The sequence below is a fragment of the Gallus gallus genome, chromosome 4 (assembly GCF_016699485.2).
Source record: "Gallus gallus isolate bGalGal1 chromosome 4, bGalGal1.mat.broiler.GRCg7b, whole genome shotgun sequence".
NCBI lineage: Eukaryota > Metazoa > Chordata > Aves > Galliformes > Phasianidae > Gallus > Gallus gallus.
In genome coordinates, this window is record NC_052535.1 from 77,923,611 (window position 1) to 77,937,614 (window position 14,004).

The window sequence follows — 14,004 nt, forward strand, 5'->3', positions numbered from 1 at the left end:
GTAGATTGTAGATTCAGTATCTTTTCCATTTTTGTATAGCTATAAGAAAGCTATATAAAAAATATATGTATGAATTCAGGACAGGTAAAACTGGAATTGTTGCTACAATTTCCCCTGTGGCTGCCTGGCTCCGGCTGCTGCTCAGACCAGAACAGATGTCTGCTGTAGGTAGGCCAATGGAAAAGTAGATTTTGTTTAATTCAGAAACCCCATTTTATACATTTCAAGTCTTTCCAGATCATACTTGTCTAGCTAGATTACACTGTTTCATAGTGGGTAGCACGTCATCCTAAAAAACATTGCTTTGCTCATCTCCTAAGGCCTATTAGGGCAACACCTTCTGAGCAATTTCTATTGCTCCTGTAGGTGTTTCTGGGGGGGAAATAATAGTTAAGCAAACAGGAGAATTCCTGGTGTGTCCATCTCTTGAATGAAGGTAGTTTCACTTTATCAATAAAAATTTTCCAATTAACAAATATTAAACATAACCAATAATTAAATAGGCCATTGAACTGTATACAATCCAATGGTGCAGCAGTCAGCAGGGCTTATTGACATTTTCCATATGCTAGTTTGTTTTCCACCTCTTAACTTGTACAGTATGTTCCATTTTCTACATTTTAGCCAATAATTCTCTGACATAATAACATTTGCTTTACTGTATTCTTACACAGTTAATCTTATTTAATTGACAAACCCTAGTCATGATTTACGCACAAACATACACATATATATGTTTACCGCCACATAATTCTGCAGGTTTGCACTTTATTATTATCAAACTTTGAGTATGTGGTTGTCAAACTTGCTCCTCTACTTAGCTGTCTTTTGTAAATAGATCAAAGCTGGGTTTTTCCTGTCTCAGCCTAAGCAAATATTCACAATGTGACAGTTCAAAATTGAAATCATACCATCTTGACATGTTATTTGTACCAGTTCTAAGCAGGTGATGAGTCAAGTCCTCTGTAATTAAAATATTTAATGCTCTTCTAAGTTTTTTGTGAGATAAAATGTGATGGGGTTGTTTTCTTTTCTTTCAGTAATGCCTCTATTCTTCTTCTTAGTGACAACTGAGGCAAAGCACTGAAGTCATGCCTAAAATGTCTTTTGTCTTCATTTTATTATTGCTTCTGAGCATTGTCCCAGAACAGGTTCTATTCCTACTTAAAAAGGTCAGGGTACCTTTCCTTTCCCCACTTTCTTTAATTCCTTTTATAGAGCCTAATTCAGCTTGATTTTCTGCAATTTGTATTTCTGCTTTCATACCAACAAATGTAGCTCTTTTAAAATAAGTTTAGTCCTAATATTCCTTTTCTGTATAGAGATGAAGAATCTGAATGTAATGATGCAAATTAACAGAAAAGCAAGTAGAAGTAGTAGAACTGAATAGGCACTATTTGAAACCTTTTGAAACAGATGAAAACATTTCCCCTGATTTCAGTCACTTACCAATGTGAAGCTTTTTTCCTATAATATACACACTCTGTTAAAAATAAAATAAATTTCTTATCTTTTCCTATCAAAATGAAATGTTTACCCCATACCTAAAGGGCATAACAGCAGTTTCATCACAACCAAATGAGTTCAATTAAATTACAAAATTCAGGGATGATCAAACATCCTTTCAGAATGTGAAAGTATACTTGATTGTTTTATCTCAAGTTCTTTTTAGAAGTTAACATCATAGAAAGTAAATCAGAAATCCTTCAGAGAGGAAATAAAGGAAGCTCAGTGTTTTATGAGGTGAAAATTTTACTGTACTGTCAGAGTGCGTTATTTACTGTGGAGGATAAGTTCAGAAGTTCAATCTTATGCTTATGTCAAAATAACACTTTCAGAAGAGTTACCTGAGAAAAAAGTGAACTAGAAAACCATGTGGTCTGGGAGACTTTAAAAAGGGAGAAATATTATTCCAAGCGACTCCCAGTAGGCTGGCAGAATATTCACCACAATAATGCACACTTTAAGAAGTGTCCTTGGTATTGTGGAAAAAAATACAGGAAATAAGATGCGATAGCAAAGAGCAAGTTCTTTTTTTTATATATTGAGGTATTGAAAAAAGTTTTTAAGCCTTATAAACCTACATCGTATGGAGAAAGAGTATTTATATTATAGGAAGCAATGATACAGATTAAGCAGGATTTTTTTTTTATAACTTTGTCTAAAATAAATGTCTGCTTACAGGCAGATTTAGAATACAGCTTTAGAAAACAGTGCCTGTTTTCTTAAGTTTCTTAACATCAGGAGCCTGTTTTGCATATGTGATTTATCAATGATTCTTAAGGTCTTAATTTAAGTTTAATTTTCTCATTTTTAAAATAAGACTGATTATCATTCAATTTTAATGCTCATATACTGGGTAGAGTTCTTCACTCAAATGAATCTAAAATAATAAATAAATTCAGAATGAGGGAACAGGATCTTGAAGTCCTTGTGGCAACAAAGGCTTTGAGGAGGACTGGTAGGATTGATATTTGAATTCTTTGAAAAATGCCTTTCTCAAGTTGTTTTACTCTCATCAGAGATTTAAACAAAAACAACCTGTCACTGAAAAGACAACAGAAAAGACTGATTAGGAGATACACCTCTTCTTCTGCCTGCAGTTGTTAAATTACCCCATATTCCAGCTCAGACTCTGGGCTTGGATTACATCTCACGGTGTGCTGTGTGTTCTCTTTGAGAAGTTGCATTGTTGAAGTGGGAGAACATAAGATAAAAACTGTCAACAGAAAGTAGCCTGAGGGCTTCTGAACTTTGATTTGACTGTGGAAAATTACACTGAAATAAAATGTAGCCAGATCTGTTTAGGGAAAATTTGGGGTCTGAATGGGTAGATTCATTTTGAGGGAAAAACTGGGTCCAGACTCCCTGTGCCTTTCAGAGTTCAATCAGACAGGATGTGGTGCAATCTGCTTTTGATCTAGCCAAGCTTTTGAAAATGTGCTAGACATTATGCCTGAGCAGTAGGTGCACTGAAGTCTCAGCAGGCTTTTCAATTAAGGACCAATTCTCAGATTAGAAAGAGCTAAGAGTTAAATAGATGAATGATGAACTTTAAGGAGAAAACTACTAAAGAAAAATCCATCTTGGTATTAGATAACTGAAAGAAAAGGTATCTTAAGAACATGGACTGATAGCAGGCCACTTTGCTGCAGAAAATAATACTTCAGGCAACTTTCGTCTCCAGCTACTTGTTAGCATCTTCTTTTCAGAGTAAGTCCAGGGAGGTAGATAAGCTTTCCTTCCTGCCTCTCCCAAACTTTTCCTCAAATAGCTCTCCTCAGGTTGCCCTGTACAGCTAGTTTTAAATAGTGAGCATGATTGAGGTTGACAACTTTGTTTTAGTCGATTTAGAAGAAAACAGTGAAAGTCAAATTCTGAAAACTGCCAGTGGTTGAGCAGTTTCATATGATTTGGTTTGGACAGTGTAGCTCCTCGCACTCTTCAACTGTGCTGAGCTGGGGCTTTGGCAGTCACATGGTGGGGGGGGGGGGGGGGTTGTAGGAAACAGATCATCTGTGCTTTGTGCTGCTGGGTATGCTGCAGGTTGCTCTTATGCTTCAGCTCCTGGCTGGAGAGGTCCAGGAGACCACTTGCAAGGCAAAAGGGAAATGCTTTATATTTCATGGATTTGGAAACAAGGCAAATTGAGCTGGGAGCTAGGCTAGCTAATTCAAACTGAGAAAGAGTATAACATGTTGGTCTTAGTTACACTACTGTAAAAGAGAGGACTTCTTCAAGGTCCCATGATTAGGTGATCAGGATAGATGAAAACCATTTATTGACACTTTAATTAGGACAGAAACTAGTTAAAGACGTAGAATAATTGGCTGCAACATACTGCAGATCAGCTGTTATCAGGATTTTACCCATGCTACAATTGGATCATTAAGCCATTTCTTTCTTTGACCAATGAGACTAGAGTAAGAGGCAGCCTGCAGCTATATCTACCTACGCGAAGATAGCACTGTACTATTTCTTAAACATAATCACAGAATCATAGAATATCTCAAGTTGGAAGGGATGCATGAGGATCATGGAGTCCAACCCCTGGGTCCACACAGGATCACCCAAAATTCAAACTCTGTTTTCTTGAAAAATTTGTGATATTAGTGCAAATGAGGATGGCTTGTAGAACATATATTTGAGTATATATAAAGATTTTCATGTGTATGGTTATTAATGCCAAAAGAAAGAAAAAAATGTGTTAAGTAATGCTATTTTCTAGCTCCCCCACCTCTCTTTCTATGCTCAGTCAGTTGATGTCCTAAATTCTGTCATCCTCATCCCTTGAAGAAGGAGATCTAAGAGGAGAGTGTTCAGACTCCCTGCTGAGCTCAGGCATAAGATGTTACCCTGCTCATTGGCACAATACAAATGATGAACTTAGAGCGCTTTCCGTTACAGCTATTCTTGTTATAGTTTCACTATAAGAGAATATTACTGACTGTCATATTTGCATCTGTTTGCAGGAATCTCGGTGGCCTTTTTTGTTTGGAGTGATTGTTGTTCCCGCATTGGTACAAGTTGTGATTCTGCCTTTTCTTCCTGAAAGTCCTCGTTACCTCCTACTTGAAAAACATAATACCAGTAAGGCAGAAAAAGGTATGATGTGTTACTTGGACAGTAGCTAAGAAAGCTTTTTTTTTTTTTTTTTTTTGGTAGGGATGCAGAAAGGAATTTTTATATTAGTGAAAGCAGAATATCCCAAGTATAAATATTCTCTTGGGAATTATTTTTCCCTTGCCTTTTCCATTTGTTTTTGTATGTCACTAAGAATAACTGTTGCTTTGGGTTTGTTTTTTTTTTCTATACATGAATTTCTCCAACAAGCTAACTTATATAATGTTATGCTTGGTGATAGAAACTCAAATCATCCTCCTGCTATGTGTCAGACACCACATGCAATGTTCACTGGGGAGTGAAAGATGATTTCAGTCTTTATGATTGTCCTTTATGTATAGTCTTTGCCATTTTCTTAATGAAAGCACATTTCTTTTTCTGGATTTTGCTTCATAGTCATTTTGTTTACCACATGTTCTGTGACTCAACAACCTTTGTTAGTTTGATAAAAATGGCACGCACCTGTTTATCTGAAAATGTTCAGTGCTCCCATATTGCTTGCTTCAGTTTCACAGACATAGACTAGAATATTTTGCTCTAAACTTACATTCCATGCATAAACTTTTTTTTTTATGTAATTACTGATTTTGTATACTCTGCCCTTTGAAATAACCATGGTTAGTTACAGTTTCCAGTACACCATCACACAATGGCTGAGAAGAATGTTAGGTCTATTTTTGCTTATTGTAGTGATGTTTTAAAAAGAGGACTGCACATAGAAGAAAAGAGCCTGCTTGTAATGTATTTGGTCTCCATAAATGTTCAACAAGTGTCAGTGAATGTCAGTGGGGGCCATTTTTTCCTCAGGGAGGAATTCAATGACACACCTTTGCTTCATGTGCATTTCCATGTCAGACACCCTTTTGTCAGACTGCCCCTCTGCTGCCATCTGTTACATGGCAACAAAATGTAATGGAATATTGGCAGGAAGATTCAACTTCTAGTCCCATACCACCAACATCTACCTCTGACATTGTGACCCAAAATAATAAAACAGAAGGCATTACTTTCAGAGCAACCCTCTTACAATCACATAGTTTGCTTCTTTGTTTGTTTGTTTATTTTTAAAAAGACTAAAAGAAATTTGGCTTTGAGAAGAATTCTGAGCTTTGCAGAGATTTGGGGAGGCAGAAAACAGCTTTTCCAAGGACCACAAAGGAAATGGTTTGCCTGCAGATCGCGGTCAGATCATCCAGTAGGGAAACCATGGCAAGCAGCTTAGGGCAGGCAGTTGACTAGCTTAGTTCTGTAGCATTATGCCTGGGCTTGGAGAAAATGTCTTTTGGTGCCAAACTTAAACCGTCTCTGTTCAACCTGATAGAAATGTAAATGTATTTCCGGAGCTATGTCTGGCAAAGACCCTGCATCTGCAATCATGTTGCATAATGTTAGACTTGTTTTAGAGATCTATTCAGAATACCTCCACAGTGCTTGGAAACCTCACTAGTGACAGTAGAGCTTGGTCTCTGGAATGTAGAGCTTAGAAACTTTCATAATTTCTCATTAAAATAACTCCACCTGCTTGGAAATTCACACCACTTATTGTTGGTAATAGGCCAATTGCAGTCCAGGATGTTTTCAGCACACATGTTCTAAAAATGTTTGAAAATGAATCTAGAAGCATTGGAGGCGGATTTTGAAGTAGAAGACATCAGAATAGCAAAGTTACTCACACCTTATTTCCAGTGATATGGTAGTTGAGATGAGAGGGTCTTTAGCCAGTAGCTTAATGAGGTTTCCTGCAGATGAGAAGGTGGATTTCGTGAGCCACTGTAACAAGTATAGCTGTAAATTTAGGCACCAAAAAACAAAGGAGTCTGATATCACTAAATTTTTAAAGTTGATGGATACGAACAGACCTGATTAATTCCAAAATCAAGATTTAACTCCGATATGTGGTGCAGTACGTATTGAAACGCTTTTTGAATGTAATCTGTAGAGATTTCAATACAGCTGGTAACTGGCGAATCTAGATAGATATATGTAATGAGTCTAGGACAGTAATGTCGATATATTCCAATCAATTTCCTTCCCTTTCTTTACCTACTAACAAGTAATTCTTCCAAGATTAGACAATTTGCTTCCCAGGCAAGGCAGCTTATTAGGATATCAAATGCAGAATAGGTACAGATCATTGTTAGGTAAGATCTAGCTGTTCACAATCCATAAAATCCTCCCTCTAAGGCACTATAGATCATATAATCTTATATTTCTCTGTTGTAAAACATCTACATGGCTTATTGTAAAGCACATTAGGGAAATAAGCAGTTTTCTTACCATTGCACATCCTTTATAATCTCCCTTCTCCTAACATAGATTTGCAAATGAGAGTATCTTTGTATGCTGAGTCACCATCCCTGGATGTGTTTAAAAACCATTTGGATGTGGTGATCAGGGACATGATGTAGCGGAGGGTTGTTAGAGTTAGGGTAGTATGGTTAGGTTGTGGTTGGACTTGATCATTAAGGTCTTTTCCAACATAAGCAATTCTATGATTCTATGATTTTATGTGTGTTTAGTATACAGATAGGTGGGGAAGATGTTTGTGTGATTCATGGAATGCCTGGGTGAAAAATGACCAGAGAGACCTGCACTGTCAGCCTGATGGGTGGGATTTGGAGCCTTCCTTCCTACCAGGGCACACAGAGAAATCCAGATGACACAGAGCTGAACCTCTGTAATGCAGTAAAGTAATGAAAGCCAGTGAGAGGGATTCACAAAATAAGAATTTGAATAACTGAATCAACAATCAAGAATAATTGTCTGCTTTTTAGCTTTATCTGTAGAAAAGCATAAGGTAAAGCCTGTGTATTAGGGAGACCAGAGAATTATGAAAAAACTACTGATCATAAGCCATTAATGACAATGCAGTATTCTTCATTATAATGATGACTACAGCAATGCTCTTGAATTATTTGTCTTAGGTTGGATCCGCATAATTACATGAGAAATGTGCGAGTCTGTTTTGTGACTAAATTGTTTTCTCTTTCCCCTAATGGAACAAGACTACTTGTGCAGATCTCATACATTTCATTGTGAATTACGTCTTTTTGGAGAAAGATAAAACCATTATTTGCAAAGGATCTGCTGTATTTAAGGCAAATGACTACATTAGACTTTTTATAAAATACTCTATGTAAAAGCTTCTAAAATGGAGATGACAATGTTAATCTTCCTAATTATTTCAGAGCAATAAAAACCCCATGGGATAATGTAGGTCACTGAGTTTCCACAGAGTTCTGCGCCTGCTTTAGTCTCTCCATTTTTTTTTCCTGCCCTCAGGAGATAGCCAGACTATAACTACCAAATTACAAGTGGCCTAATTCTTTTTTGGCACCAATGTACAAAAGCATGATACTTTTAAGTAGCAAATGAGAGACACAAGGAGGAAAAAGGAGCAAAGTGATGAAAAAGAGAAAAGATGAGGCAAGAATAGGCAGGTGTCATGTGTGTAAACCACATTGCTATGAGGCAAACTATTTAATGAGCACGGGAGTAAGGATGGTCCAGATAACTTTTATCCTTATGGATTCTATGCTAAAAGCAATGCTAAGATCTGAGCATTGCTGATGTTCCTGGAGACAATATCCTGCATCTGGCTCCCTGAGACCACCACCAGTCAAATGTAATCCTGTGTTCCTATTTTACTGCTGAATGTTAGAGAACTATCTGGGGGCAGAATGATTGACTGGACTCACAGCACAATCTATAATCCTGCTTCACTCAGTAAGTTAGAGATCTGGTAATGGAGAGATGGAAGAACCATCCCAAGTCCCCAGTCTTTGGAATGAAAGAAGGGAGAAAAATGTCTGACATTTAACTTGTGTCATTGCAATGCTTGCCAGACAGTGGAGGAGAAATAGACATTCAAGTGATTGAAAGACTCTGGAAGAAGATCATCGTTAAATTGCTAGGAAACTGTGGGAGAAAAGGATAACAGGGTAGGAACAGGAAGAAAAAGAAATCAGTGGCTGTAATTACATCCAAATTACATCCAATTTATTCTCTTCGTTTAAGACCCAAAGTCTTTGATGGTGAAACAGAAATTTGGTGTTTGTTGAATGTTTGTTGCATGCCAAATGAATCCCTGATCTGTGACTGTGGCTACTGGATATGTAGCAATGCAAACAAGACCAGCAGTAGTATTGTGATAAAACAGATTAATTTTGTGATTAACAGCGTTGTTTACAAATGTCTGGGGAGTTGATATATTTCTTCTGAAGAATACTGTTGCAAAAAGGAAATCTGTATTTTCAATGCAGCTACAGTAACATGTCATGTAAACCAATAATGGAAGTCATTTGGCATCCTAGCTTCCCAGAGAACCGTAACATTATTATGTCTTAAGGGTCAAATAACTTGGATATAATGTCACAGTAACATCTGTTGGTGACGTACAAAATCTGTTCATTTGCTGTGTTCAGTCACACATTTAAATTCCCATGGTTATTGGAGAAGCATTGCACCTGGTGTAAAAAATAATGTGGTTTTAAAATTCTTTACAGGATATAGTTTGAGTTGATACCTTTTGATGTGATAAAAGAGCAAAGCCATTTCTGGTTTTAAAAAGCAAGTTGTTATTTTTATTACAAAGCCCCTCATGGAGCCTACATGTACAGGAGACATTAAAACAAGAGTTACTGCAGGAAACAAAAAAAAAATGCTGCAAATCTAGTGATTTAGATGAAGTTGTTAATAGTGTCAGGAAGGTCACCTATGATTTATTTCTGTTTCTGTGTGCTTTTTGCATGTCTCTAAGCATTATAAGCTATACTTGCTGGTTTATGGTATAGACTGCCAGTGTAGAGCTGGCTGCCAAAAGCTGGAATTACCACAGTGTGTCTGCTTTGTTTGCAAGCCTTTCCTAAACCTCATGTCTTTTAGAAAATTTACTAGGTTTAATGGACCTTTAGTGCAGTTCAGTTTATCAATTATTGTGCTTTGTTAAGGTGACGTGGTTATTTTATTTACTCTGTACATCTTGGCTAGTTTCAAGTGAATCTGAATAGGAAGCTGATGGTCTATAAAACCAGGTATGAGAACAGGCACAGATGTAATACCATGCTAGATGCTAACTTGCAGATCTGTGAGTGAGTCGTTTGCTTGCAGCTGTATTTTCTGAATTGCAATATCAACTTTGGAGTTTAGTATTAAATGTCGCTATGCTACATGGTTGTAGTTTATTAATATTTTACTAGATTTAAATAGCTGTTTAAATCTCTTTAGCAAAATACTTCCAAATTATTCTTCTGGCTATTCAGTACTCTGATAAAATCAGTGGTATGAGAAAACACTGTTTTTCTAATTTTATCAAATATTTTTATAATATAAAGTTACTACAAGGAAATTACTGCACATCTGATTCAAAAACACTGAAGTCAGATTGTTTTTCTGCAAGTTCTGAGGCAAACAGTGAGGCTCCCTGTATGTCCACCAGTACCCAGAACAGAAGCCAGTGTTAATGGAATATGCCTCACGGGGTCCATCCGTACCAGTACTCTCTGACAGTAGCCAAAGAAGATGCTGTCTGAGGAGAGTTTAGACAAAGCTTAGTGTTAAAGACCCCAGTTTTGGTGTACTTCATTATCAATGAAATGAAAATGAACATATCCATAGGTAACACAGGACAATATTAATCAAACAGCTTTGTACAGCTTCGTTTTTCAAGTTTTCAAAGGTGTAAGAGTTATTACCCCAGCTACTAGCAGTTACCACACCTCTGTTTCTGTTTCATCGTGCAGGGGGCTGGCTCTGTTCTGTAAGCCACAAAATAGCTTTTTGATCTTTTCAATTATCTTAAAGTCTGTAGAGTAATGTGGTTTCCTTTGCACAGTCTTGGAAGTACTACAGTGGAAAAAGGATTAGGAATTCCACATAGCTGAGTCCCTCAGTATGCAGCTTCAGTTAAGGACAGCCTGGTCAGTTTTAAAGATGGGACATATTGATTTTATTCAGACCCTTGAACCACTTTCAAATATTTGATCTTCACGTAGCTGAGACGAATGAAAACTAGTAGTGTAAATGGTAAGGGTTCCTGTTTCCTTCTCCCTTGACTGGAAACATTCACTTCTTTTGCTGTTTGTAAAGGAAGTATATCTTAGTCTGCTGAGTGTCTAGGATCTTCTGGTCTAAGACAATTAAAAAGAAATCTGGAGAAGTTCTAAAGATTGCTAGAACCGTAACAAGCAGGGTTCAGTCATGAAAGCAAGGTACCCCTATGGAGGGAAGCAGGAAATGAGTCATTGCAGTGGGAGATAAGAATGACTGCTGTGATTCTCACTGCCAGTAATGCAGGAGTTTAAAATGCAAAATGAATAGAATTGAAAATAACAAATTAAAAGACCTTTGATTTTTCCCGGTTAGTGCTGAGTTTATTTCCACATTAATTATGTATAAAAGTGTGATTCTTACTGTACTGAAAAAGTGTTAATGAAAGAACTTTAAAAATGTATTAAGTAGCTGGAAAATTTCTTACCGTTGTTTACTGAAAACCATGCGTGAATAGCATAGCATTTTCCTAGCATTTCTTGACCCATTAATTTTATGCATCTGTCAAAGTTTCCTATTGACTTTTATACCTCTGGTCCTAATACGAAGGAGGGAAGAAAAAGAAAGCAGGTGTCTATATTTTTTCTGCCTTGCGCATGGTAATGTTTGGTAATTGCTGTTTTTTTGTTTTGTTTTGTTTTAACTTCCTGGTCCCTCTCAAAATGCAGTAATCTCCCTTGTGCAGAACAAACAGATTGCTTCCATTTTACTTGTCTGCACCTATATTTTTTACTTGTGTGCCCTACAGGAATGCAGAGGATTCAAAGGACAGGAAAAAATAAAGAAAATTGTGCAGTGACCTAATTTAGAGCAATAAACTAGATGCTTAAAAATCTATGAGAATCATTGCAAAGAAGAATATTGCAACATATGCCTGGTTATTCTCACAGTTATCTGAATTTTAGGTTGTCAGTGCTCTAACAGTACTGACAAAGTGTAATTTAAGCATAAGACATTGACTGTAGCATGCTACAGGTTGTTCCAGTACTACATATCTTTCCAATTTTACATTTCCTATCATGGCCTTTAAATACATCACACTCATTTTAACAAGTGCGTTGCAAGACATTTAATAATTAGTGAGCAGTGGCACAACAACAAAACTCAGCAGCTTAAATTCTTGATTCTAAGCCCTGAATTTTTTACTTCATTTCTGCTTTATAAGAGCTACGTGAAAGGACAGTGCTCATGCAGTCTTAGAGAATTTAAAAAACTTCTCTCCTTTCCCAAAAGAGAAACTGAATATAAGAATAAATGAATGTTATGAATTGAATTAGCACCCAGAGGTGGTGAACATTCATCCTTTGAAAAATGATGCCTTCTATTAACTAGGGTCCGTCTGGCAGAATATGCAGCACTGCACACTCACCAAAATGATGGAGAAAACCACACTGGTTTAGGCCAGCTTGTTCATGTGGCTAACCCTGCACAGCACCAAATGGCCACTACTTGGCCTTTTTACCTACTCAGTGAAGTTACATTTTGTAACTTCTAAACCTAAATGGAGGCCTTGATCTTAAACTAGTCAAGTTTTACTCTTGACTAGTCAATGCTTTTGGCTTCCTTGATCACCCAAGTCCTTTCTGTGATCCAAAAGTATGGACTGAAAATATGAAGGTTACTGATTTATATGCAGTGCTGTGCAAAGCAGTGGATAAGATAAAAATGAGTTTGGCTCCTAGGATAAAAAATCAACTTATTCATTTAATAAAAATTACTCATTATTTCCTTTAACAGGAGCAACATTAAGTGACCTGCTGTGTAAAGGATTGTTTTTAGAGTAAGCATCCTACTGGGTCACAAAGCCTTGTTACAAGAATATGTTTAATGCAATTTGTTCTCTGCAGTCATTCCAAGATGATGAACATTTTAAATATCTCTTAAAAAGCCAACCCCTGAGATATGTTCATTAAATTGTGATGAAGTAATCATTAATTTATACCATATTTGTATTATGAGGTTGGTGGAGATGCACCACCTCCACCAGGAGGTATTCACTTGTAGTACCTTTTGGAGGGGATGTGAGAGGAAAAGCTTTTATCATTCAAACTGGAAGGATTTCTCAGTAAGTCAACAACGTGCAATGATATAATACTTAGTTGTTTTATTTGCAGGAGAATACAGAGTTGTTTGCTTATATTTACCAGGTAAATTCACTCCAATATGTCAGTTGTCAACAGATAGAAAATTTTGAACCTCTTCGGATAATCCTTTCTAATAATAAATACATTGAATAAGTTAATTCTTATCTGTATGCTACTGAAAATTAGATAATAGGAAGACAAATAGCGACTCCTTTCAAATGTTTGCTGTTCTTGTTTCATCAGGCTTACGCACATTTTTACATATTATTACTTCTCTATCCAACCTTCAACAATAAAATCTGCTATACAGTTTAGTCACAAAGTAGCTAATTCGAATAATGTTAAGAACTTCTTTGATATTAAACTTTTCTTTCTCAGTTTATAGAGGGTTTTGACTCTGCACTGGACTTTATGCTGTGTTATATATGAAATAATATAAGGAGACATTTGACATGGTGCTAAATTATTTATATTCTTGTTGCAGTTTCAGAAATAGATTGCAAGAATTATACCCAGAATAGAATCATATTTTTGGCAGAAGAATAATTATGTTGAAGCCCATTAATGTCTCCAGCTTGTCTCACGTATCATGAAACAAGTCTGTTACAAATGATTAGTGTCTAGCTTAACATTTGTTCTCTGTTTGTAGCATTTCAGACCTTCCTTGGGAAAGACGACGTGTCTCAAGAGGTAGAAGAAGTTCTGGCAGAGAGTCGAGTCCAAAGAAACACCAAATTAGTGTCAGTCCTTCAGCTCCTTAGAACCCGTGCTGTACGATGGCAAGTCATCACTGTGGTTGTTACTATGGGATGCTACCAGCTTTGTGGGCTAAATGCAGTAAGTGTCCTTCAGACCATTGCATCTTATTGCATATTACTGCTGCTGAAATAAACTGCAAATGTGACTTCTCACTGTGATTTTGTGCATTAAAGGGCACTTCAGCTGGGATTGTTTTGTTTTGTTTCTTTTCTTTTTTTTCCCCCACAGAGTTAATCACTGATGAAAAGTGTAAATGCTCTTGATTACTAATATAACTAGTTCAGACTTGTCTAAGGTATCTGTATACAAAATATTTTTTCCAAGGTCATTAGAAAGATTATTGTGATTAGAACTCTAATATCAAAACATTTTTGAAAAAGTACTATGAAAGAGACAGATTTTTCACACTGTCAACTATAAAAACATTTGTATAGGTAAAGTATGTTTATTTTGTTTGGTTTCCCTAATTATGTGATTTCAGTGCTATTAG

General features: G+C 36.5%; 1 protein-coding gene across 3 annotated transcripts in view; it reads left to right on the forward strand.

Moving 5' to 3' along the window:
- SLC2A9 (solute carrier family 2 member 9) overlaps window positions 1-14,004 on the forward strand; it is a 107,731-nt gene that overhangs the window by 46,604 nt on the left and 47,123 nt on the right. For all 3 annotated transcript variants that reach the window (XM_046940740.1, XM_040699483.2, XM_420789.8), the window contains 2 exons: window positions 4,473-4,605; window positions 13,405-13,592. In XM_046940740.1, coding sequence (XP_046796696.1) covers window positions 4,473-4,605; window positions 13,405-13,592 — 321 coding nt within the window. The remainder of the gene's footprint in view (window positions 1-4,472; window positions 4,606-13,404; window positions 13,593-14,004) is intronic.